This window comes from Sorex fumeus, unplaced genomic scaffold (assembly GCF_029834395.1).
Source record: "Sorex fumeus unplaced genomic scaffold, SorFum_2.1 ptg000128l, whole genome shotgun sequence".
NCBI lineage: Eukaryota > Metazoa > Chordata > Mammalia > Eulipotyphla > Soricidae > Sorex > Sorex fumeus.
Genome location: NW_026606185.1, coordinates 38,847,562 through 38,873,351, shown reverse-complemented (window position 1 = coordinate 38,873,351; position 25,790 = coordinate 38,847,562). Strand labels below are relative to the sequence as shown.

The 25,790-nt window shown below is 46.3% G+C and overlaps 1 protein-coding gene across 1 annotated transcript in view; it reads right to left on the bottom strand.

Annotated features, from left to right (window-relative positions):
- Window positions 1-10,068: 10,068 nt before the first annotated feature.
- The window catches only part of MOCOS (molybdenum cofactor sulfurase), a 37,966-nt gene continuing 22,244 nt past the window's right edge, over window positions 10,069-25,790 (bottom strand). The window contains exons 10-15 of the mRNA XM_056137958.1: window positions 25,650-25,728; window positions 20,952-21,076; window positions 16,810-16,915; window positions 14,332-14,473; window positions 12,493-12,597; window positions 10,069-10,249 (exon numbers count right to left, since the gene is read on the bottom strand). Of these exons, the coding sequence (XP_055993933.1) occupies window positions 10,148-10,249; window positions 12,493-12,597; window positions 14,332-14,473; window positions 16,810-16,915; window positions 20,952-21,076; window positions 25,650-25,728 (659 nt within the window). The 3' untranslated portion in view covers window positions 10,069-10,147. The remainder of the gene's footprint in view (window positions 10,250-12,492; window positions 12,598-14,331; window positions 14,474-16,809; window positions 16,916-20,951; window positions 21,077-25,649; window positions 25,729-25,790) is intronic.

The window sequence follows — 25,790 nt, the reverse complement described above, 5'->3', positions numbered from 1 at the left end:
CATGGTCAAAGTCGGCCAGCATTTGTGCCGCTTGGCTGATGTTTGGTGTTATTAAAACAATGTCATCAGCAAAGCGGAGGTGGTGTAGTTGCCGACCATCTATCTTCACTGCCATTCCTTCCCATTCCAGTCATCGCATGATGTTCTCGAGGGTGGCACTGAAGAGTTTTTGCGAAATGGTATCACCCTGCCAAACCCCTCTCTTGACATCAATGATTACTTCTTTGTAGAATGGTGAGATCCTGGTAGTGAATCTGCAATACAGCTCACGGAGGATCTTGATGTATTGGGCTTGAATGCCCTGATTGGCTAGGGCTTCAATGACCGCTTCTGTCTCAACAGAATCAAAGGCCTTCTTTAAATCAATGAACGTTAAACAGAGCGGCATCTTGAACTCCCGAGAAACCTCAATGAGCTTGGTTATCATGTGGATATGGTCGATGGTGCTGAATCCTTTGCGGAACCAAAGGTTTGGCGTGGTTTGGCGCATGCCTCAGGCAACCACAAGCTAATGTCCAAGCTCGCAAAGCAGTGCAGAGATGCGATCAAGGAAGACCTCAAAGAGAGAAGAGCAGAAGTGCTGGTAGATGCGGCAGAAGCCGGGAAAAGTATTCATAACGCCCGCCTGTCCTTTGCCAACTACAAGACCAAGATGACTGCCCTCCGACGTCCTGATGGATCCATCACATCCTCCAGAATGGAGAATCCTCCAATGGAGAAGATTATCCACGACTTCTACTCAAATCTCTTCAATAGCCATGTCCACTTGCCGACATACCAAATTCCACAGGATGGATATGTCGTTCCCAACGTCCTCCCTTCCGAAATCCAACACGCCATTTTGTCGGTAAAGAAACGAACAGCGCTCTCTGGAAAGAAAGATGGCGGCCGCACGGGAGCCTTGTGGAAAGCAGGTTTGAGCCAGGCTCAGGGGAGCGGCGGGGATCTCATGGGAAGGGGGGCTTTGTGGGCCGTCCCCCACGCCCCACCGAGGTCGCCAGCTGCCCCCCATGAGCGGCTCTCCGGCACGGCCACGACTCCAGGGCACAGAAACCAATCTCTTAACTAGCTAACTTTTAATAGAAATTCTTCCAGGGTCAATAAGTAAAATAGCAGAAATTCAAAACATCATTTTATTCTTAAACCAAGTTGTAGAAAGCAAATCATTTCACAACGCTGTTTCAGCATGTCTGATTGTGGGGGGTGGGTCGTAAACTCTAAACAATAATTGTGCATCTTCTATCGAAATAATCTATCTAGTCAAAGTAGATAGAGTATTAACTAGAACTCATCTGCCTCACAAGAATTGGGAGGGGTGGAAGGTGGGGGTCTATTGAGGTTCGGGGTTAAAAATGAGTATTGGTAAAGGGAAATGTGTTCGGTATCTACATGACTGAGACCTAAACCCGAAAGCTCTGTAACTTTTCCCACAGTGATTCAATAAATAAATAAATTAAAAAAAAAAAAAAACAGAAAAAAAAAAAAGAAAAAAAAAGAAACGAACAGCACCCGGCCCAGACAAGGTCAGACCTGAACACCTGAAGAACTTGCCGTCAGTACTCATCAATACACTGGCTTGGCTCTTCACACACTACCTGTCTGAATGCAAGGTTCTGTCCCAATGGAAAACCAGCAGGACCGTACTACTGTTCAAGAAGGGAGACATCCATGACATTGGCAACTATCACCCGATCTGCCTATTGTCTGTCATCTACAAGTTGTTCACTCGAGTCATCCTAAATAGGATTGGCAGAACACTAGATGAAGGACAACCATGCGAGCAAGCCAGGTTCCGCAAAGGATTCAGCACCATCACTAGAAGTCCTAGCCAGAGCAATTAAGCAAGAAAAATAAATTAAGAACAGCCAAATTGGAAAGTAAAATTTATCCTGGATGCAGATAACATGATTAAATAGAGGGAAGAAAAACTCAAATATTTTAAATATTTTATTAGAAAATCTGTCAAAACAAATCTGGTAAGGTTACAGGATACAAAGTGAACATATAAAATCATTTTTGCATTTCTATATAATAAAAACACTAAATCTTAACTAAGGAAGTGAAATACTTGGAAACTAAAAACTACAACAGTCACTGTCACTGTCCTCCCATTGTTCATCGATTTGCTCAAGCGGGCCCAGTAACATCTCCATTGTGACAATTGTTACTGTGTTTGGCATATCGAATATATCACAGGTAGCTTGCCAGGCTTTGCCGTGAGGGCAAAATACTCTTGGTAGCTTGCCGGGCTTCCCGAGAGGAGCAGAGGAATCGAACTTGGGTTGGCCATGTTGGCCACTTGCAAGGCAAACACCCTACCCGTTGTGCTATTACTCCAGCCCTAAAAACTACAAAAGAGTGATAAAAGAAATTAAAGAAAGCAAACAAAAAGCTATCTTAATTTCAAGGCTTGGTGGACAATATTAAGATGTCCATATTACTCAAAATGATACACAAACTCAACATAACCCCTATAAAATTCCAATGTATTTTAATTGATGTTATTCATGTAGGACTCTGAAGCAGTGCTCAGGTGGCCCAGAGACCATGCCCATGAACACACAGTCCATCTCTGTGGGCCTGACAGTTTGGTGTACAGACCCAGAGAGGCAGTGCTGCTCAAACCCCGATGCTGTGAGTTATCGGGGCCACATCAAGGGTGCTCTAGTGCCACCAAAGCCATATATATGCACACACCCAACAGCCATCAGAGCCCCATGTAGTTCCAGGAACTGAACTCAGGTTAGCGCATACAGAGTGTGCACTCCATCCCTTTGGGCTTTCTCCCTGCCTCCCAATGATATTGTTTATAAGACTTGGAAAATAATGTTATAGCAAGTAGGGAACCATAAGAGACCACAAATAGCCACACTGAGAAAGAAGAAAGGAGACATCACACTTCAAGATTTCTAAATATATTACAAAGGCAAGAAATAAGAGTAGGAAGGGAAGAGAAGGGTGGGGGAATGGAAAGGAAGTGGAGGGAGGGAGAGAGGGAAAAGGAAGACAAGTATTGACAAGGATGTGGAGACATTTCCACCTTTGTGCACTGCTGATAGGAATACAAATAGATGGCACCTATTAAAAAGAGTATAAAATTTAAAATAAAACAGTGAAATTAAAAATAAAAATGACGGGGGTACGACTGAAACCTCATGGGATGGGGGGCGTTCAGGCCCGTCCTTCATGCCCTACCGAGGTCACCAGTTGTCCCCCACGAGCGGCTCTCCAGCACAGTCACGGCCCCAGAAGCACAAGGATTTAATGCAGAAAACCAGCAGCTTGGAGCAGAAAAGCTAACAGACTATGCGTTAAACCACGCCATCATGCCTGCCCGGAGGGGAAAGGGTGTTGCTCCATTCGCCCTCTCCTCTCTGGAAAGAAAGATGGCGGCTGCATGAAAGCCTTGTGAACAGCAGGTATGAGCCGGGGGTCGGGGGCGACAAAAACTTCATGGGAAGGGGGGCATTCCGGCCCGTCCTTCACGCCCTACCGAGGTCACCAGTTGCCCCCACGAGCGGCTCTCCGGCACGGCCACGACTCCAGAGCACAGAAACCAATCTCTTAATTATCTGACTTTTAGTAGAAATACTTCCAGGGTTAATAAGTAAAATAGCAGAAATCCAAAACTGCAATAGCAGCCGCGCGACATTTAATTCTTGAACCCAGCTGTAGAAAGCAAATCATTTCACAACGCTTTTTCAGCGTGTCTGATTGGGGGGGGAGGGGGGGGGTAAACTCTAAATAATAATGGTGCATCTTTTATTGAAACAATGAATCTAGTCAAAGTTGATAGAGTGTTAACTAGAACTGATCTGCCTCACAGGAATTGGGAGGGGTGGGAGGTGGGGTTCTATTGGGGTTCGTGATAAAAAATAAGTATTGGTAAAGGGAAATGTGTTTGATATTTACATGACTGAGACCTAAACCTGAAAGCTCTGTAACTTTTCCCACAGTGATTCAATAAATAAAGGTAAAGGTAAAGGTAAAGGCCCTCCCGTTGATCATCGATTTGCTCAAGCGGGCCCAGTAACGTCTCCATTGGAGACTTTGTTGTTACTGTGTCTGGCATATCGAATACGTCACGGGGAGCTTGCCAGGCTCTGCCGTGGGGGCGAGATACTCTCGGGAGCTTGCCGGGCTCTCCGAGAGGGGCGGAGGAATCGAACTCGGGTCGGCCATGTTGGCTGCGTGCAAGGCAAACGCCCTGCCGCTGTGCTATCGCTCCAGCCCAATAAATAAATTATTTTTAAAAAAACTCATTGGATAAGTTCAATAGCAAGCAGATGAATTTTAACAGCGTTAATAAATTTAAAGGTAACTTAGAATAAAGCCCAGGACACAAAGAAGAGAAAATGTCCCAGAAACCACAGGGACACTGGATTAAGGTTAACAAGTACATGTAAGTGGCATTTCAAAAGAATAGAGAAGGGAATAAAAACAACATATAAAGAGAGAATAGCTGAAATGTTCCCAAACTGATAAAAGACATGAGCCTCCAAATCCATGATATCTGAAGTCAGATAAAGATGATCAAAATCACAAATAAACAATGAAAACTGTTAAACGCAACATGCATAGACATGACTTTGGTCTTGTCACAGTTTTACTTCTTCACAATTTATTCAAGTTTTATAGCAATAAAATATAATACAAGCCTGCTTATTGTTATTTTTATTGCTGTGTCTGTTCTGATTTTTTTTAAGTATTAGGCAAGACAGTTTCGTACTAAGCCTTCACATGTAACCTGGCATTAAGTCTTCCTTACATGTTTACATGTTCCCAGCTTATCTCCACCTTGTGCAAATCTCTTTATCATCTTTTGTAGTCATAGAGAAATTCATGCAAAAACTCAGATTTGAATTATTTGTCAGTAGACTCTGCTGGAAAACTAATGGCCTCTAGGATCAGACCAATATAAGTTCACAGAGTCATTTCATGTCCCCATGTCCAGAATTTGCATAAAGCAGGGGCTCATTAATGAGTGGAAGAGATGATAAAGAAATACATTTTTTCAGGGCTGGATCGATAGCACAGCAGGTAGGGCGTTTGCCTTGCACGTGGCCAACCTGTGTTCGATTCCCAGCATCCCATATGGTCCCTTGAGCACTGCCAGGAGGAGTAATTTCTGAGTGCAGAGCCAGGAATAACCCCTGTGCATTGCCAGGTATGACCCAAAAAGAAAAAAAAAAACACATTTTTTTCTTAGTGAATGGGAGCCTGGGAAATTACTTAATTTCACCAAGCCTTAATATATATATGTATATATAATATTATAATATAGGTTAATAATACTTTTCTGGATGGACTGATTTTGAGAAATAATTTAATCAATAAAATCTCATTTCTTGTTTGACTTTAAAATAAAATAAAAATTACTATATGATTCAGCAATTCTATTTCTGGATATTTATTCAGAAAATTAAAGTTGGGTTTTCAGAGTCATGAGTGCTTCCATGTTCATTGCAGTACTGTGCACAATGGCCCAAATGTGGCAACTGCCTAAGTGTTACTGATGGATGACTGTATAGAGAAAATATGGCATATACATAAATAGAACCCTTCTAGGCCTTTGAAGAAAATCAAAGGCGGGGCAAGGATGTGGTATAAGTGGTAGGGTACATGTCTGGCAGGTGTGAGGCTGGATTCAATCACACGTTTTCATCCAGGCACTATTGACCCTGGCAGTCCCATTATACCACCACATGTAGTCTCACTCCCCAAAAATTATTTAATTAAGTTAAATTTAAAAGAATAAAATTCTGCAACACTCAATAATATGACTAGATCTTGAGGAAATTATGCTTAGGGAAAATACACTAGTCACATAAAGAAAAATGCTGTACTACTTCACTTGTATCTGGTATGTAAAATAGATTAACAAATGCAAAGAGTGAAAAGGTGGCTGCTGGGGGATGGGAAAGGGAAACATCAGAGTTATACATCAAAGGGCATAAAGAGTCATTGGAGAAAAATGATAAAGCTCTAGACATCTGCTGTAAGACATTGATCTATAGTTGATAGTAAGAATCACTGCACACTTAGAAGCTTAAGAGGGTCTCTTATCTCATGTTAAGTGTTCTACCATGATATGTTAAAATCATTTCTTAGAATTTGACACATAAGTTCCAGATAGCACTGTCTACTGCCAACATAGCAAACCTTAGTCTCCACTCCAATCCCTGCACTCACAACCTGCCCTTAGTTTAGCTGCAGAGACAAGATGACACCTCAGCTGGCTCAGGAGTTTCTCTTGAGCTTCTCTTTGCTCAATGATGATCACATAAGCGGAATTGTCCTAAAACAATTTAAGATGTTTCCATTAAATATCTGCCATTTGAAAAGCTACAACTATTACTGCAGCCAATACCCATGCATCTACTATCCTTTAACTTAAGGAACAAAAAGTCCCAATAAAGACAAAGCTTCTTGTGTACCTTCCCCATTTCTATCGCCCCCCCAACACACACACATACTTCCAAAAGAATAATTTACTGGTCATTCCTTTAACTTGTATTATAGATGTATCCTAAAGCAATAACCTCATTCTGCTTATTTGTTGAAAATCTTTTATGGGGCCAGAGTGATAATACAAGGGCATTTGCCTTGCATGCCGTCAACCCAGATTCAATCCCCAGCATCCCATATGGTCCCCCGAGCACTACCAGGTGTGACTCCTGAGTGCAGAGCCAGGAGCAACCCATGAGCATCACCAAGTGTGATCCCATCCCCCCAAAAATAAATAAAATAAAAAACAAAAAAAACTTTTATAGCAGTGGCTTGCACCCTTTCAACACCTGCAGACTAGCACGAGCCTGTAAACTGGGGGTTGAAGGCTACAGTTTTAGTCTCTAATTTTACTGCATGAATTCTGCAATCTGTTGCTTTCTCTCAACATGTAGTCATCTGGGCTGACCCACAGAGCTCTAATCCCTTCATTTTTCATTACCACCTTTCCTCCGTTCTTGTTAACAGACATTGTGGCCCTTTCCAGCACTATGAACAATACTGCTGAAAACATTCTAGCCTATTTTCATGGAGATAAGATCAAATGTGGAATGTGTATGTTTTAAATGTGCCTGAGCCTGCAGGACCCTGGAATGCAGACCATCCATCTGGGCCAAGAAGTCAAACTATAACATCAGAGACTAATATCGGGAGGGATATTCTAGTGGACTTTTGACCCCTTTGCAATCTTGTCACTGAAGGACAACTTCTAGATATCTTAAGTAAATCCAAGTAACACAAGTATAAATTTGAGTGCCGTGTGTTTTTCAAACATTCTATATTATATCTAAATAAGTACTCTTCTGTCTTTTCCTGTGGCTGTTTTCTCTACAGCCAAATCCCAGAAAAACATATTCTGTTTCTTTTTTTCTTTTCTTTTCTTTTTTTTTTCTTTTTTGGCTTTTGGGGTCACATTTAGCGATGCTCAAGGGTTACTCCTGGTTCTGTACTCAGGAATTTTCCTGGCAGTGCTCGGGGCCTTGTGGGATGCCAGAGATCAAACCCCGGTTGACCTCATGCAAGGCGAATGCCCTCCCCTCTGTACTGTCGCTCTGGACCCTGTTTTTTTCATTTATGTATCCTGAGAGTTGCTGCTCACAGACTGACTGAACAGCAAATGAATGGATATCTCTCACCCTACAGGAAGAACCATTGCCTGCGCCTCCCCTTCCATCTCACAAGATCAAATGAGTTTGAGACTCAGGGGAGAAAGTCCTCACCCTCCTCCTCAAAGGGGCCCTGGTACTATCTCAAAAACAAGCAGAAGAGAACCTCTCCCAAGACTGAAAAAAAGCAAACAACAACAACAACAAAGACGTGGTGATGTAGCTAATACACAAGATTTACATAAAAAACACAACTTGTACTTCCTGTGATTCAATGTTAGGATTATATTCAAGTCAATTGTCCTTGAACTGACAACCTGATTTCACTCTTGACAATGCACCTGAGGCATTTAGGACTGAATATCATGAAATGGCAACGCAGAACCAGACACAGAATCATAAATGCCCAACAAGTCTGAATAGTAAAGCACAGAACACACAAAATACATTTTACAACCTCACATTTTGAAATTATACCCTAAAGTAAGTCAATTTGCAATTAAAATCTGTCAAATACACCGATTTGCTTGAGCGGGCACCAGTAACGTCTCCATTGTGAGACTTATTGTTACTGTTTTGGCATATCGAATACGTCATGGGGAGCTTGCCAGGCTTTGCCATGCGGGTAGGATACTCTCGGTAACTTGCCAGGCTCTCTGAGAGGGGCGGAGGAATCGAAACTGGGTCGGCCGCATACAAGGCAAATGCCCTACCCCCTGTGCTATTGCTCCAGCCCAGTCAAATACATAATTAAGAAAATAAGGCCAGCAATAGTAAGCCAATCAGTTGATAAATTTTGGTGTTAAGAAAGAAAGAAAAAAAGGAAGGAAGGAAGGAAGGAAGGAAGGAAGGAAGGAAGGAAGGAAGGGAGGAAGGAAGGAAGGAAGGAAAGAAGGGAGGAAGGAAGGAAGGAAGAAAGGAAATAAACAGAACATGCTTTCTGGGGTCTAGTTGTAAAGAACAACAAAACACAAAACACTGCCCTCCCGTTGTTCATCGATTTGCTCGAGCGGGCCCAGTAACATCTCCATTTTGAGACTTGTTGTTACTGTGTTTGGCATATCGAATACATCACGGGTAGCTTGCCAGGCTTTGACGTGTGGGCGAGATACTCTCGGTAGCTTGCCAGGCTCTCTGAGAGGGGTGGAGAAATCGAATCTGGCTCGGCAGGGCTGGCTGCGCACAAGGCAAATGCCCTACCACTGTGCTATTGCTCCAGCCCCTGTCATAGGAAAAGACAGACCAGTAAGTATTTATAGTGTGTTTTACAGCAAAAAACACTTGGCGGGGCTGGAGCAATAGCACAGCGGGTAGGGTGTTTGCCTTGCACGTGGCCAACCCGGGTTCGATTCCCATCATCCCATATGGTCCCCTGACCACCACCAGGGGTAATTCCTGAGCACAGAGCCAGGAGTAACCCCTGTGTGCATTGTCAGGTGTGACCCAAAAAGCAAAAAAAAAAAACACTCTGCACCAATCAGTTGAGGGAGCACCTACTCTCAGTCAATCCAGGGTGTACACCAGGAAGTCCAACAAGTACTGGCCTGTCCTGAGTATGGTGAAGAGAGATCAATATTAAATCAAGATTATTTTAATATGCTGTAAAAAGAAAGGTTTGGGTTAAAATGTTCAAATTAGTCACAAAAACATCAATTACAAACATGACAGTGATGAGGACAAAAACAAAATGAGTTGTTCCTTTCTACCTGAAAATAGCTAGATAATCACATTTTGTAGATCCTGTTTCCTTATTTGGCTTCTGTCCTACCTCCAGGCACGCAGATTCTTGGGAAATGTTGTGCCATGTCTTCTGGGGATAGCTTCCTCCTGTTTAAAGCTGGCCTGAACAAGGGCCATCATCTGAGTCCACCATTCTCCAGTCTATTGGCTGCTGAGGACAGGATCACATCTGCATCATCTGCACATCAAATAGTGCAATCCTCTGGCCCTGGCAACCTACCCTCATTCACCTCTTCTTTCGCTAACCTCAGAGGTAATGGAATTGGAGACACTTCTTACCTTTAATTCTGTACATCAAATGAGTTACAAAGTAAGGTTCCAACCCTTGGGAACACAGACATGTCTCATCTTTCAAAGCTCAGGTAGTGCAAGGAACACAAAGTCCCTCAAATACAAGAACAAGAAATTGAACCCTAAACCTAAGGAGGTGAAATATTCCCAGTGAGCTTCCGTAGACATTTCTTCGGGAAAAATCAATCACACTCTTGACCCAGAGAAGCCTGGTGGGCATGGGCACAGGGTTCATGCCACCTTGGCCTTCTGAAAGGGCTCAGAACTGCTGTTCTGAGCAGGAAGCATGCAAATATGAAGGCAGAGAGGTAGAGCCAGAGAGAACACTCTCCCCATGCAAAAGAGCTGTCCCTCATTGAAAGGTCAAGTTCTCCTGAACCACAATGCAGATGGTAAAAAAAAAAAAAAAAGATAGTGGTCAATGAGAACATTTTATTTTTGGTTGGAAAACTTTTTGGAGGTAACATCCTGATGTTTCTCAGAAGCAGGTGAACTGCGCTGTTCTACACTGTCTTTATTACAGGAAGCAGCTGAGATCCTACAGACAAGACACATGGAGCAGATAAATCCAAAGACGAGTGCATCAAGTACACACCGAAGTTCACCTGTGAACAAAACAACAAACGCAGGAACATTTTAGCAACTGAAGTAACTTTGATGACACTCAACTACAATTTAGTGAATGTTTTTGGTTTTTTTTGGGGGGGGGTTGTGGGGTTTTCTTCAGGAAGGGGTTGTTTTGTGTTTGTTTTTGTTTCTTTGGTTTTGGGTCACACCTGGTGATGCTCATGGCTTATTCATGGCTCTTTGCTCAGGCATCACTGCTGGCAGTGCTCAGAGGACTACAGGTGGTGCAGGGGGCCTGAATGGGTCAGCCCCATGCAAGGCCAGTGCCTTATCTACTGAACTTTCTCTCCAGCCCCCACCTACCATTAAATCAGGTCTTTGCAGAATGTACCAGGAATGGATATCTGCCTCTTACTGAAACAAGTGGGAAACAAGAGTCCTAATTTCAGTGTCCAAAAACTCTCATTCTATCGTGGCCCCCTTTTTTTTTTTTGTCACAACCGATGATGCACAGGGGTTACTCCTGTCTCGTGCACTCAGGAATTACTCCTGGAAGTGCTCAGGGGACCATATGGGATGCTGGGAATCAAACCCGGGTTGGCCAAGTGCAAAGCAAATGTCCTACCTGCTGCGCTATCGCTCCAGTCCTGGTGGCCCTTTCTGAAAGTCACTCCTTGCCTTTTTATCACTAGTCTCTCCTATCTTTTCCTGAAACTTTCTGCAGGATGCGGTCTTTTATCCTGTCTGTCACCTCTGGTCACTGCCAGTTCAACTTCTGCTCTTTTCCCTAGTGTTTTCATTTTGTGAAAATAATGGCGGGATGTTGAAAATTCCTTGAAAATAAGTAATAATGGGAGCTGGAGCTATAGCACAGCAAGTAGGGCCTTTGCCTTGCATGCAGCCAACATGACCGACACAGGTTCGATTCCCAGCATCCCATATGGTCCCCTGAACACCGCCAGGAGCAATTCCTGATTGCATGAGCCAGGAGTAACCCCTGAGCATCGCCGGGTGTGACCCAAAAAGCAAATAAATAAATAATTAAATACAAGTTAATTAAAAAAAAAAAGAAAATAAGTAATAAAACTAAGTGATCCAAACACTCCAGGGCCAGGTGCATCTACTCAAAATGCAGATAGCACCAGCACCTGGGGAGTGTGTGGTGGGCCCACACCTGGTCACTCCTATGGTAAGACCAGCTGATGCCCATATGTTCAAATTAATTCCCCAAGACTTATGTACAAGTGAATAGTGAATGCCCAGGGCCAGAAACTGTCTTTGCAACTTTTATAAATCTAAAATTATTTCTCTCCCCTCCCCCCCCCCCCAAAAAAAATGCTGTGGTACACACCTAGGGCCTCATACATTTGAATCAAGTGCTCCATTGCTGGACCACATCCATGCCCCGCCCTCACCAATTGTTTAAAGGATTTGTGCACATAAGAATTACACTGGGGGCTGGAGAGATAGCACAGCAGGCAGGGCATTTGCCTTGCACGCGGCCGACCCAGGTTCGATTCCCAGCATCCCATATGGTCCCCGAGCACCGCCGGGAGTAATTCCTGAGTGCAGAGCCAGGAGTAACCCCTGTGCATTGCCAGGTGTGACCCAAAAAGCAAATAAATAAATAAATAAATATAAATCTCCCTAAAGAACCCATACCCTATTTGTTGTAAATTCAGCTTTGATCATCTGGAATCCACGACAATGGCATCTCATCTTTGAAAGCCTCAGGGAGATGACCTAGAGGCCCAACATATAGTAAAATGCCCTGATCTTTCTCCCAACTTGCTCTTTGCCAATTTTACTCTTCATAATATGTAGGTGGTGAAGGTGATTGAGACAAAATTACTTCATGATTTACACTCTTCAATTATATTTGAAAGCATTAAAAAGCTTACAGGATAGCATCTGCCAAATGTGAGAAAATTGATTTTAAAGAAAAAAAAAAGATATGGCCACCCCGGTGGTCAGAACTTTCATAGTAGTCCAGCTGGCCACACAATATTCTCCAACTTCCAAAACTTACTTAGCACTATTAGGCTATAGCTCTGGTGTAGACAGTGCACCAGGATCTTAAAACATAGTTTCCCGGGACCAGCATAGCTCCTGCTCACTGGTAGAGTAGAGGCCTCACATACATGAGACCCTAAGTTTCACCCCTGACACCACCAAGCAAAACAACCAGAACCCAGACCCCCCAGCTGCCCACTGCTCCCTCCTACTGGGCCAGGTCATGACCACAGACAACCCAGTAACTGCCACTGTTTGTCATGCTTACTTTTCTCTGTCGACTCTCAGAAAGCTTTTGGAACACATCTTGGTTCCGCTGCCCCGTTTGCTGGTCAATACAGATCATCTGGCATCTGTGACAAGGCCCGACCACCTGAGAGGAGAGGAGCAAAAATGACCAGAGCATCCCCCTCAAAGGGAATACCCTGGCCCTGGGAGGACAAGCTGGTTGTCCCCTGCCAATGTCAGGCTGACACCGAGAAGCACCAAGATGCATGATACTCTCTGCCTACAACCAAGAGCTGCCGTGAAACTCCAGAGTCACAGTGCCCGCTGGAGGGTCTGCCATCCCTGAGTGCAGCAAAGCCGCTGCTCTGTGGAGAAACAAAAGTGTGCTTGGCTTGTGACGATCAGTGTGGCCCTGTCCTCTGACCACAGCACCATCACGAGGAGTGGAAGGACAGAATTGGAAGCATAAATGCAGATGCATGGATGAGGAGGATGAGGAGGACGGGGAGGAAGAAGAAGAAGGAGGAAGGAGGGAGGAGGGGGAGGGGGAAGAGGAGGGGGAGGAGGAAAGGGAGAGGGAGGAGGAGGAGGAGGAAAGGGAGAGGGAGGAGGAGGAGGAGGAGGAGGAGGAGAAGGAGGAGGAGGAGGAGAAGGAGGAGAAGGAGAAGAAGAATTGTTTGCTGCCTTTCTGGATGTCAGAGCTGGAGCTGGGGGTGTGAAGCAGGATAGGCAGCCCAGCAGACAGCTTACCCCCTGGTTCCCAACACTTGATTCTCCACTTGGCACTGAATACATTCTTTGCATATGACCCGCCCTTCTGTCCTGGGCTATTTCTTATTATTCTTTCTCTCAGCAGTTCCTTACTGAGCACTGACTCTGTTCCAGGACTGTTCTAGGCCCCAGAAGTAAAACTGGGAACAAAACAGACTCCGTGCCCAGCCCGCCATGCTCCTAAGAATAAGTAGGCAGCTGCCAAGGGGACTGTGCCCGGGTCTCAGACACCCTGGGCTGAGGGGCTGATGTAGCTGCAGGGAGCATGAGCCAGAGCATGGGTCCAACAGCAAGTGTGTCTGTTCAGTAGGGAGAGAATGTCAATGTGACAGGCAGAGAGCGAGGGGTGACAGGCTCAGAGAGCCAGAAAGGCCTGCAGATTCACTCTTCTTTTTTTTCTTTTTGCTTTTTTGGGTCACACCCAGCGTTGCACAAGGGTTACTCCTGGCTCATGCACTCAGGAATTACTCCCGGCGGTGCTCAGGGGACCATATGGGATGCTGGGAATCGAACCCAGGTCCACTGCGTGCAAGGCAAACACCCTACCCGCTGTGCTATCGCTCCAGCCCCCCGCAGATTCACTCTCGAGAGGCTTTATCCACCCTACGCTTTGGGTGAAAGGCTTGAGCCCACCTTTGAACTCCCTGGGCAGGATTTAAGGGAGCCCAAGCCTGAGGGAACAACGTGGAGACTGTGCCCCTGACTGCAAGTTCAGCTGAACTGAGAGCCAAGCTGAATGCTGTGCATGGAGGAGGAGGGAGCGAGGCCCCGGCACTCCTTCTCCTCCAGCCCCAGACAGCTGGGAGGTCCATCATGTCAGAGGAGAATGAAGTTCTCACAGACACAAATCCACCGAAGGAGGACTTAAGCTGAGACCTAATGACACACCGGCGGGGGGGGGGGGGGGGGCACAGAGCCCTCCCTCACCTCCACTGGGGGCCTGACCCACCGCCTGCATTGTAGGGGGTGCCCAAGATGTCCAGATGGTACATGCTCCTGCTGGGACTTTGTGGCTCAGAGCCCAAGGTGCAGGAGGCATTCCTGTTCAAGAGAGGAAGTCCATTTCCCCGGAAACTGGGGATCATGAAGAGAGCTTCCCAGAACTTACCTGGAATTGCAAGGAACCGACCAAAACCGCATCCCATTTCTCTTCTTCGAAAGCCCTGGTTCCATTGGTGATGATGTTGGCACGGAACCTCGAGATGAGATCCTTCGCTGGGAATGAGCCCTCCTTCCCATTCTCACCACCGCTTCAGCAAAGAGGAGAAAGGGGGATGCCACATTACCACGCTGCTGTTATCACCCGCACGGCTACCACTGGGCGCCTGACCGTGAACTGTGTGCTAGCCTGAGGCCTGGAGTGTCAGGTCAAGAGACACCTGTCTGCTAGGCCAGTACATTCCAAAGTGGGCAAAACTGCCCCCCCCCCCCCGGGATGCTAGAACATGCGGGGAGAAGGGGGATGGGAGACTCGGGTGCTATTGGGGTGACTTTCTGTTTGTTCATTTAAAGAAGGTAGATTTCTGGGGGGAAGGGGGCGGAGTTTGAGTGATTTTTTTTTCTGAAAAGGAGGCAAATGACTAAATAAGTTTGGGAACCCTGGTGTTGGACAGACCTTGATGGTCTGTCCCCCAGGATGTGGTCCTGCCTCCACGGAGAGACTGCAGAGGGTGGGGAGTCAGGGAGGCATTTGGAGAGTATCAACACACTTATTTACCAAAGACCAAAACGGCGCCACCCTTAAGCTGGAGTAACAGTACAGTGGGTAGGGCGTTTGCCTTGCACGTGGCCAACCCGGGGTTCAATTCCCAGCATCCCATATGGTCCCCCAAGCACCACCAGGAGTAATTCCTGAGTGCAGAGCCAGGAGTAACCCCTGAGCATTGCAGGGTGTGACCCAAAAAGCAAAAAAATGAAAACAAAAACAAAATACAGTGCCACCAGCTGGCTCACATTCCTTGACTATAAGAACACCACTAACCTGGAAGCCAGGCAAGAGGCCTTGCTGCTAATCTCCTGAGGGCTGTCCTGCATTTAGTTTGTAACAGTTACAAGATAGGCTGCACTAGTAACTCTTGTTTCAAACTGCCCTTGACTATACAATGACTCTCTGTATATCCTCCACACATCCTCCCTCAACGGAAAGGGATCCAGAAAAGAATGGAAAGTTCTCTCCCAGCACAAGAGCAACATGTGGAGTTCAGGAGAGCAAGTTCAAGGACAGGGAGAAGGAGCCAGGACAGAGGTGACCCGCGGTGGGGCTAAAAGGGTGCAAGAGAGGTTGTGAGGTGCTGGACAGCCCATCTGCCCATCTGGGGAGAGACTGCATGCTGTACATGGCTGTAGAAACCCCTTGAGCTGTATTCTTATGACGTGTGCTCTAGGTATACTGCAATAAAAGGTTTAGGGACCTGAGAAATAAATAGTACAGTGGGTAGGATATTTGCCTTGTACATGGCCAACTTGGGTTTGATCCCTGGCATTCCATACGGTCCCCTGAGTCTGCCAGGAGTGAACCCTAAGCACAAAGCCAAGAGTAAGGTCAAGGCACAACCAGGTATGGCCCCCTCAAAAAAATATAATTTTTAGACCATTTTTTTTGTTTTGGGGGCCACACCCGACAATGCTCAGGGGTTACTCTTGACTCTGCACTCAGAAATCACTCCTAGCAGTGCACAGGGACCCATATGGGATGCTGGAGAAAAAAGGAAAAAAAAAAAAATATATATATATATATATATAACCACCTAAGGGCCTAGAAGACAGCCCAAAGGGCTGGATCACAGGCCTTGCATCTTGCATGCACGAGGACCTGAGTTTGATCCAGCCACTCATGTCTCCTCTAGCATCCCTGAAGTACAGGCCCTGGTGACCCCCCCCCCCCCTGCAGCACTGCATCACTGGGCCCAGAACTGCACCACAAGACTTATGCAGTCAGACCAAGTATCACCACAAGAGACTCCCCAAATCCACTAGCGCTCCCTCCAAAAGAAAAAGTGAAATCCTGCCATTTGCAGCAAAATGGACAGACCAGAGGGCCTCATGCTTAGTGAAGTAAGGCGGGCAAGGCAAACACCAGTGATTCCATGTGCGGTATACGGAGAAGACCACCAGCTGGTGTCCACAGAATCAAAATTTCTGATGAGGAGATCTGTGAGTAGTTAGCAGACGGGAAAGTGGGTGCAGTGGGCTGACTGGGATAAGAGAGACAGGGGGGGGTGAGGAATACACATATGTTGATTCTCATGAGGCATGTCTGAGGCTTACATGACACTAGAGTGTGATATTTCTTCACCAAAACCATGTGTGAGAATGATTTCACACTGGAGAGCTCCATTAAGCATTTGATGGCATCAAAGAGGATGATTGAAGATAAATAAGAATGCTCAGAATGATTCACAGGAAGTGTGTGATCACTGGGCTTAGTAACCTCTGGGGTCCCCTGACTGCCCTGTCAGGAAGGATCGACCACCTGCTCTCAGACTCCTGCGCCTGGCCCTAGGCAGATGCCAAACACTGTCCTGGGCAGAAGGCTTCCCACCCCCACCCCATGCCCTCCTGCTGGTCCTGAGGGAAAGGCTCTTACCTGGCATCTAATTGCTGCTGAAGTTCCAAAATACTGCATCTGTTTATCAGCAGATACTGGGCCTCATTCACCAGAGACAGGGAGGCTGCAGTTCCAGGGGGCTGATCTGAAACAGGGTGGGAGAGAGGAAGATGGAGTATTTCAAAGAAGATTTGCTTTCTTATGACGCAAATAACTCTCCACTCTATTGACTTATACTGTAGAGGACAGAGAGACTGTCCTACAGGGAAAGAAAATAAAGCACAGGACCCAAGGATGTGGCTCACAGGTTGAGCACTTGCTTTCAGGCGTGAACCTCTAGGTTCAATTCCTAGCACCTCAAAAGCAAAAACAGGAGAGAAAAAAACAAGATGCCATGGAAATAACAAAAATGTCTTAAGCATGGCTCAAATCTCTCTCTCTCAAAAAAAAAAATCAGGACCAGAGCAATAGTACAGCAAGTAAGACTCTTGTCTTGCATGCAGCTGACACCAGTTTGAGCCCTGGCACCATATAAGGTCCCCCAAGCCCTTGCAGGAATGAAAGGGTGATTTCTGAGCATTGCTGGGAGAAAGGAAGGAAGGAAGGAAGGAAGGAAGGAAGGAAGGAAGGAAGGAAGGAAGGAAGGAAATGAGGTCAAGTCCCCAATTAATAATCTTGGGGGAAATGCTGAAGCAAAGAAAACTTGGAGACTATATTTAGAGGAGGAGAGATGAGGATGGGAGAGATCTGACAGCCTTGGTGAGGGGGTCAGGATAATCCGAACCTGGTCTAGGGAGGCTGTTTTTTCCCATAAGCAGGTGTGAAATAAAACCTACATAAAAATGTTGGAGACCGAAGAATAGTTCAGTGTCGTGGTGTGTGTCGTGTATGTGGAAGGGCCTGAGTCCAGCCCCTGGGATGCATGAAAGCACTGAGCCCTGCTGGGCACAGCCGTGAAGGCCCCCAGCACTGCTGGCACCAAGGAGCACTAAGGTGAACCGGCTGGGCTGTGGGCCAGTATCAATAGAACAGCTCCAGAACACATTTTTGGTTTGGGATTTTTTTCGAGGCTCATGTCACCCCACTTCCACCTCTTTATCCAAGATGCTATTGAAAAGTGTTGGCTGGGCCACGGCCTAGTGAACTGTCTTCAAACCAGGTCTGTGAGCCCTACGTCCAGGACAATGGATGCTTCTAAGGGAAGAGCTAGCCGGGGCTGAAGTGGTAGCACAGCGGGTAGGGCATTTGCCTTGCACGCAGTGGACCTGGGTTCGATTCCCAACATCCCATATGGTCCCCCGAGCACCTCCAGGAGTAATTCCTGAGTGCAGAGCCAGGAGTAACCCTTGTGCCTCACTGGATGTGACCCAAAAAGGAAAAAAAAAGAGAAAAAGAGAGAGAGAGAGAGAGAGAGAGAGAGAACAGCTGGCCAAGGTGGCCCCCACTGTCCTTGCTGAATGGGTCTGTGGGATAAGGGAGCTGTGGCCTTATCTGACACAGAGGAAAGGTCACCCCTCTAGATGTCACTAGCCCTGGGAGCTCAAAATCTCTGCATTGGAAACAAAGTCCCATTGAAAGGGGACTGGGGTAGAGGTTGGGGGGAATCACTGAGAAAATATGGGCTCTGGAGCTTCGGTGAATGGGCCCCCCTGTGGTCGACTGGCTTCCCTCAGCCATCCTCAAAGCTGCTGCCAAGTGCTGAGGATGACAGTCACCTTTATGTTAGATCCCTGGGGAGGCTGACAGAACCTGACAGGGAAGCAGAATGACGCCTGCGCAAGGGGACAGTGGAAGCCCCTTTTGTCCCCAGGTCACTGGTGACTTAAATAAGGTTCAAGAAGAGAACTGCACCTGGGCACCTTGGTTTTAGCAGTTAGTCACAGGAGACAGTTGTTCATAAATGAGAGAACCAATGACTTGAGCACAGCCATCGCCCCGTGAGCATCACTCCCATCTCTGTCCTCTTTGTGGTTAAGAATCAAACCCAAGCACAAAAAATTGTAAATCTACAACTGTACCTCATGGTGTTTCACTAATAAAAAAAAAAATTAAAAAAAAAAAAGAATTGCTTTTTAAGGGCTGGATTGACAGTACAGCAGGGAGCAGTTTTGCCTTGCATGTGGTCAACCTGGGTTCGATTCCCAGCATCCCATATCATCCCCTGAGTACCATCAGGAGTAATTCCCGAGTGCAGAGTCAGAGTAACCCCTGTGCATTGCTAGGTGTGACCCAAAAGCGAAAAAAAAAAAAAAGAAAAGAAAGAAAGAAAAAGAATTGCTTTTTTAGTAGGTGAAGAGATGTATCTGATAACCTTTCAATATCTGTATTGCAAACCACAATGCCCAAAAGGAGAGTTAAAGAGACAGAGACACAGACAGAGAGAGACAGAGACAGAGAGAGACACAGAGAGACACAGAGAGAGGGAGAGACAGAGAGAGAAGGAAAGCACCTGCCTCAGAGACAGGCTTGTGGTGGGGGGTGATGGGAGGGAATCTGGGGACACTGGTGCTGGGAAATGTACACTGGTGGAGGGATGGGTGTTGAAACACTGTATGACTGAAACCTAATCATGAACAGCTCTGTAAGGGTCTATCTCACAGTGATTCAATAAAAAAAAATCTTTAAAAAGGAATTGCTTTTCATAGTGGGTAAGGCATTTGCCTTGCATGCGGCCAACCCGGGTTCGATTCCCAGCATCCCATATGTTTCCCTGAGCACTGCCAGGGATAATTCCTGAGTGCAGAGCCAGGAGTAACCCCTGTGCATCACCAGGTGTGACCCAAAAAGCAAAAACAAAAAAAAAATTGCTTTTTTAGGGTTTCTAACGTACTTTTAGTTGCTTTCATCAGTGTGCTATTAAACATGGTCATCTATGACAAAGGAGCCTCAGCCATACAAAGGAAACAGGGAAATCTCTTTAGCACAGGATTCTGATGTTCCCCCCAGCAGGTTAGAGCTGTTACCATTCCCTGTAGAATCAAAATACTATTCAGATTTACAGATCTCTCTCTAAGTCATTGTCACTAGGCCAAGTCAAGCCTGCACAAATAAGTAAGTTGCAATGATTCATTCATTCATTCATTCATTCATTTGTCCTTTATATATTGAGCAGCTGGACTGGAGCGATAGCACAGAGGGTAAGGAATTTGCCTTGCACGTGGCCGACCTGGGTTTGATTTCTCCTCCCCTCTCAGAGAGCCTGGCAAGCTACAGAGAATATCTCACCCACACAGCAAAGCCTGGCAGCTCCCTGTGATGCATTTTATATGCCAAAAACAGTAACAAGTCTCACAATTTGTTGTGAGACGTTACTGATGACTGCTTGAGCAAATCAATGAACAAAAGGAGAACAGTGCTACAGTGCTATATTGAGCAGCTACTATATGCCAAGTGTTGTCTTAAGCACTAGGAGGCAGCATGGATCAAGACTAACAAAAATCCCTATTCCTTCAGAACCGAGCATCTTATCAAGGTAGGGCAGACCATAAGGAGCACAATGGAGAAAATCGCTGCCTATATGATGCTCAAAGCATCTTGGAGAACACTCAACAGGAGAGATGACCAGGAGGTGCAGGTAGGGGCTCTGGTTCAGAGGAGAGCAGTCAGGTGAGGCTTCCTGGAGAAAGGGACATTTGACCTAAAAATTATCTCTTCACATGTGGGACTACTGATTTTCAAGACACTTTCTTCTCTGTGTCTTACTTCATCCTAGCAACTGCTTATGGCAGAAATAAATGGTGAAAACATTAAAAAGTGTGTCGTTGAGATCTATAGAAGTTAAGGTACCAGGAAGTACAAGGATTTACTAAGGTCTTATGGTTTTCAGGTAAAAGCAAAGTCTAGAAACTCAAGTTTTCTTAGGACATAGCAAGTGACCAATGTTTTATAAACAGCAAAACTAAGTTGTGCTATTAAGTTTGCAGGACTGAGGCAGGACAGCGGGCAGAGGCAGAGTAGCTGGAGAAGAGCCTGCCTCAATGCCCTGACCCCCTTGATCTTCCCAAGACCCCTCATGGGGTCTGCTCACTGGAGCCACCAGACACATGTCTGCAGGGCAGAGTGCCCCCTTGCCCTGAATGAGCAGGTCACCCTATGAAGCATTTCACAGACTAACTCTGAGATAAACAAGGTTAAACCTGATCTCCTGTCCCCAAAGAACCCATCACCCCAAAGTGCGGTACCTTTGCTGTGTTTCTTCTTTGCATTTCTTTGAAAGTCTGAACTTTGTTTGATCAAATGACATGGACGGCCAAAAAACTTTGACAACCAGTTTGAAATTTTTTCTCCACAATCATAAGTATTGACCCTGGCCAAAAAAAAAAGGAAAAAAAAGTGAATGTTATCCTTTAAGTAATCATCTAAACGCCATAAAGTTAATATAACATATTATAAAAGCATGAAGGTGGTGAGCGGGGTGGCCAGAACGTGGCCATAGCCAGAGGATAGTAGACAGGGGCCTTGCAGATGGCTGACCCAGGTTGGATCCCCGGCATCCCGTAGGATGCCCCAGCACCCCAGGAGTGATCCAGGAATGCAGAGCCAGGAGGAAGCCCTGAGCACATCAAGATGTGGCTCAAAAACTAAATAAATAAATAAGTTAAATTAAACCGCACTGGGGCTGTAGAGAAAGAAGAGTTAATGACAGGGTGCTGAGGAATCTCCCGGCAGGGGCGGGAGCCTGGGAATGTCTGAGCATGGGGGCTCATAAGCAGTGAGCAGATCAGATAAAAAGCCTGAGGAGCTCCTCTTGAAAGGTCTTATTTAAATATATGATAGCCTGAGAAGCGAGCTTCTGGAGCGGTGGTTTGCTTTGCAAAGCTCTTGAGTCCAAGGTCTTAAGACCAGGTGTCATGACTGAAACTAGGGGACTGAATGTGACATTTTCTCATACGACCAGGGTATGCAGGCTGACGAAAACCCTACGCTTACATGTCACCAACAAAAGTACATTTATTGGTATTGGAGTCATTAATACAGTGGATAGGGCACTTCTCTGACACCCTAAAATCCCCTTACCCCCAACAGAACTGATCCCTGAGCACAGAGCCAGGAATAATACCTGAGAAGTGCTAGGTGAGGCCTGAAAAAAAAAAAAAGCATATTTATTGAATCTTTGAAAAAAAAATGTGCAGTCATATGAATATTTTTTATCTTTTTTGTGGGGGTGGGGCTTGGGGTCAGACCTGGCCATGCTGGGGGCTATTTCTTGCAGTCCTTGGAGGACCATCTTGTACCAGGGGTCTAAGCAGACAAGTATCTCAACCACTGTACTGTCTCTCTAGCCCCCAGTATTTTATTTATTTATTTTAGGCATGGCAATTTGCAGTACTAGTAATGATAGGGCTTCATGCATACAATGTTCCAAGCCCTGGAGGCAGCACACCCCTCCCAGCCTCCCTCCCCACCCTCCATAATGAGCTCAGCTCTGTAGACTGGCTCAGAGGTTCTGTTGCTTTCTCCAGCCCCCAACCTTTTGGACTTTTATAATAAAATTTAAAGAAGCCCCAGGATGTGACAAAGGCACCGGCGCTGCCAGCCTGAGGCCTTGAGTCAGCTCCTTAGTGATGTCCACATGCTCTGAGTACAGCTCCAGCAGCTCGACTGTTTGATACCCAAACTGCCACCAAGGAGGCGTGTGAGTACCTTGGCCAGCACTACGATCCCTGCAAGTATTACACCCAGAACGGGCTCCACACAGCAAGCCCCGCGCCGCTGAGAGTGCGGACCCTAGTGGGCACTGCACCCCAGTGTGTGGTCACTATGGCAACAACAAAAGGAAAGGGGAGAGAAGATGAAAAACAGGATTGAAATCATTGATTTTTTTTTCAATGTGGCAGCATATCACCAGAATTTATGACACAGAATTGCCAGTATCTAACATTGGGATTACAAGATCAATGTTGAAAGTCTTTCATCCTTTTTTTTTTAAAAAATAAGAAAATAGTTATAGTACAGTGGGGAAGGCATTTGCCTTGCATGCAGCCTACCCAGGTTCAGTTCCTGGTACCCCATATGGTCCACCTTGCCCCTGAGCACAGAGCCAGGAGTAAGCCCTGAGCAAAGCCAGGTGTGGCCCCCAAAAAAACAAAAACAAAAACAAAAAATAAAAGGAAGAAAGAAAGGAAGGAAAGAAGAAAGAAAGAAAGAAAGAAAGAAAGAAAGAAAGAAAGAAAGAAAGAAAGAAAGAAGGGAGGGAGGGAGGGAGGGAGGGAGGGAGGGAGGGAGGGAAGGAAGGAAGGAAGGAAGGAAGGAAGGAAGGAAGGAAGGAAGGAAGGGAAAGAAAAAGAAGGGAAGAAAGAAAGAAAGAAAGAAAGAAAGAAAGAAAGAAAAAGAGGTAGGAGGGAAGGAGGGAGGGAAGGAGGGAGGGAAGAAATAGCTTTATGGGAAGGAAAGAAAAAACTACTTTGGGGCCTGTTCTCTTCAGCTCTTTGAGAGATGGCACCAAAATCAATTGATTTAAATAATGAAATGTCATTACGCTAAGTACAAATGAGTCCAATCTTAGGAGTTTAACCTCTAGCTGTCTGAAAAGGCTTTAGTCAGCAGAAAACACAATTGATCTCCAATGCCACTAGATGGAAGCACAACCAGAGATGAATCTAGTCAAGAATTAAAGATATCCCCAATGTCTGTTTGATCTCCCAGGAGATTTGCTACAGTGATGTACAAAACTGTCCACCCAGATGCACTGCCCAGATTGAGAATACGGGATGATGAGTCTTTGAAGGAGGCAGCAGGCATTCAGCTCCCTGCCTCCATATCAGCATCACGTCACCTCCCACCAAGCATCAGCCCAGCATGACCCAAGGCACCAACAACTTGAGTCCCCTTTATAAGCATCTGTGGCTGGGCCAGAGAGGGCTCAGTGTGTGGCCTGCAGGAGGCCCAAATTCCATCCCTGCCATTACCTGGTCTCCCAAGCACTGAGCCAGGAGTAGCCCTTGATCACCTCTGGATGGGACCCCAAAACAAGCAAACAAAAATGGGATCATCTATGGTAATAAACATATCATGTTATGATTTACATGACAAGACTTGTTTGTGGCTCAGAAGGAAATATAAACTGGGCCAGAACGATAGTACAGGGCACTTGTCTTGCATGCAGTTGACCAGGATTTGATCCCCTGGCACCCCATATGATCTCCTGAGCCTCTCCCAGGATTGGTACTTGAGCTCAGAGCCAGGAGAAAGCCCTGAGCAGTGCAAATAAAAATCAATATTTGCTGGGGCTGGAGTGATAGTACAGTGAATAGGGCACTTGCCTTGCATGCAGCAGACCTAGATTCTATCCCCATCATCCCATATGATCCCTGGAATACTGCCAGGAGTAATTCCTGAGTGCAGAGTCAGGAGTAATCTCTGATCATTGCTGGGTGTGACCCAAAAACAAAAACGAAAGAATCTTTGTAAAGTCTGGGAGCCCAGCTTAGATTTGGGGATAATGGATGCAGGAATTTGGTGCATTTCATAAGTATATTTTTTAAATATAATCAAGAAATGAAGGCTGGATCACAGTGGGTAGGGCATTTGTCTTGAACATGGCCGACCTGGTTCGATTCCCAGCATCCCATATGGTCCCCCGAGCACCGCTAGGAGTAATTCCTGAGTGCATGAGCCAAGAGTAACCCCTGTGCATCGCTGGATGTAACCCAAAAAGCAAAAAAATAAAAAAATAAAAAATAATAATCAAGAAATGAAACTGAAGTGCTGTTATGTTTGCCTTCACTTTCTATAATTCCTACAACTGAGTAGATAATTAAGCATTATTAATTCAGATTAGGCAATCATCCACAATTAACATAAGATATAATTTGAGTTGTCACCTCCAAAGTATATGCAAATCAAGGAATCGCCTGACATTGCCACCCCACCCCTTACCCCTCAGCATCCTCATCCGGCACCAGAGATGATGTACTGCAGAACATACATCCAACACCAACGCTGGCCCACACCTCCACCTTGCCCGGCTCGTGTTCCTCTTGCTGGTGCTCAGCTGGCTTCCCCAGCGTACCATACTCCCTTCCCATTACTGTACCCCCACCAGCCCGTCCTTTGAAAATGTGAGCCAAGGGGCTGGAGTGATAGCACAGCGGGTAGGGCATTTGCCTTGCACGCGGCCGACCCGGGTTCAATTCCCAGCATCCCATATGGTCCCCTAAGCACTGCCAGGAGTAATTCCTGAGTGCAGAGCCAGGAGGAACCCCTGTGCATTGCTGGGTGTAACCCAAAAAGCAAAAAAAAAAAACAAAAGTGAGCCAAGGGGCCGGAGTGATAGTACAGCAGGTAGGGTGTTTGCCTTGCAAGTGGCCAACCCAGATTTGACCTTCAGCATCCCATATGGTCCCCCAAGCACTGCCAGGAGGGTGCAGATCCAGTAATAACCCCTGAGCATCACTGGTATGACCCCCCAAAAAAGTCCCTCAAAATTCTTTTGAATTGAATTAAATTAAAACGTGAGCCAGGCCCCCACTGGCACTGCCACACTGCTTCTGCATTGATGCTCCTGCATCACATGGGCCCAGCCCAGGGGCGAGCACAAACCATGCCCTGCTCTCAGCACATGGAGTGGAAACAACAGGCACATAGATCAGGGTGGGGTTCCAGGGGAGCCAGGGGTCCCCACTGGAAGGGAGCTTTCAGTTGAGTTTCGAGGGGTGTGAGTCTGAGTGAAGGTGGGGAAGAAGACCGGGTGGGTACAGTGAGGGCAGAGTATTGCAGGGGAGGAGACAGTCCCTTGTCCCGTGGAGTGATCGTGCTCAGCTGGTCTGATGCAGGTGTGGTTAGCAAGGGGGGGGGGGGCGGCGGGGGCTGCCACTGCACCTACCCTCGGCGCATCCCCTGCAGATGGACTCACTTCCTCTCCCACTGCAGTGTCTCACCTGTCTGCACAGACCTTGCTTTGGCAAATTGGAGCCTGTTCACTGTTTCCCTCCAGAGGCACCTCTATAGGCTCCATCCCTAAGGAACAAAGGCAGAGACTAGTTTACCCTCGGGCAGATAGACCCACCCTGGCAGCAGAC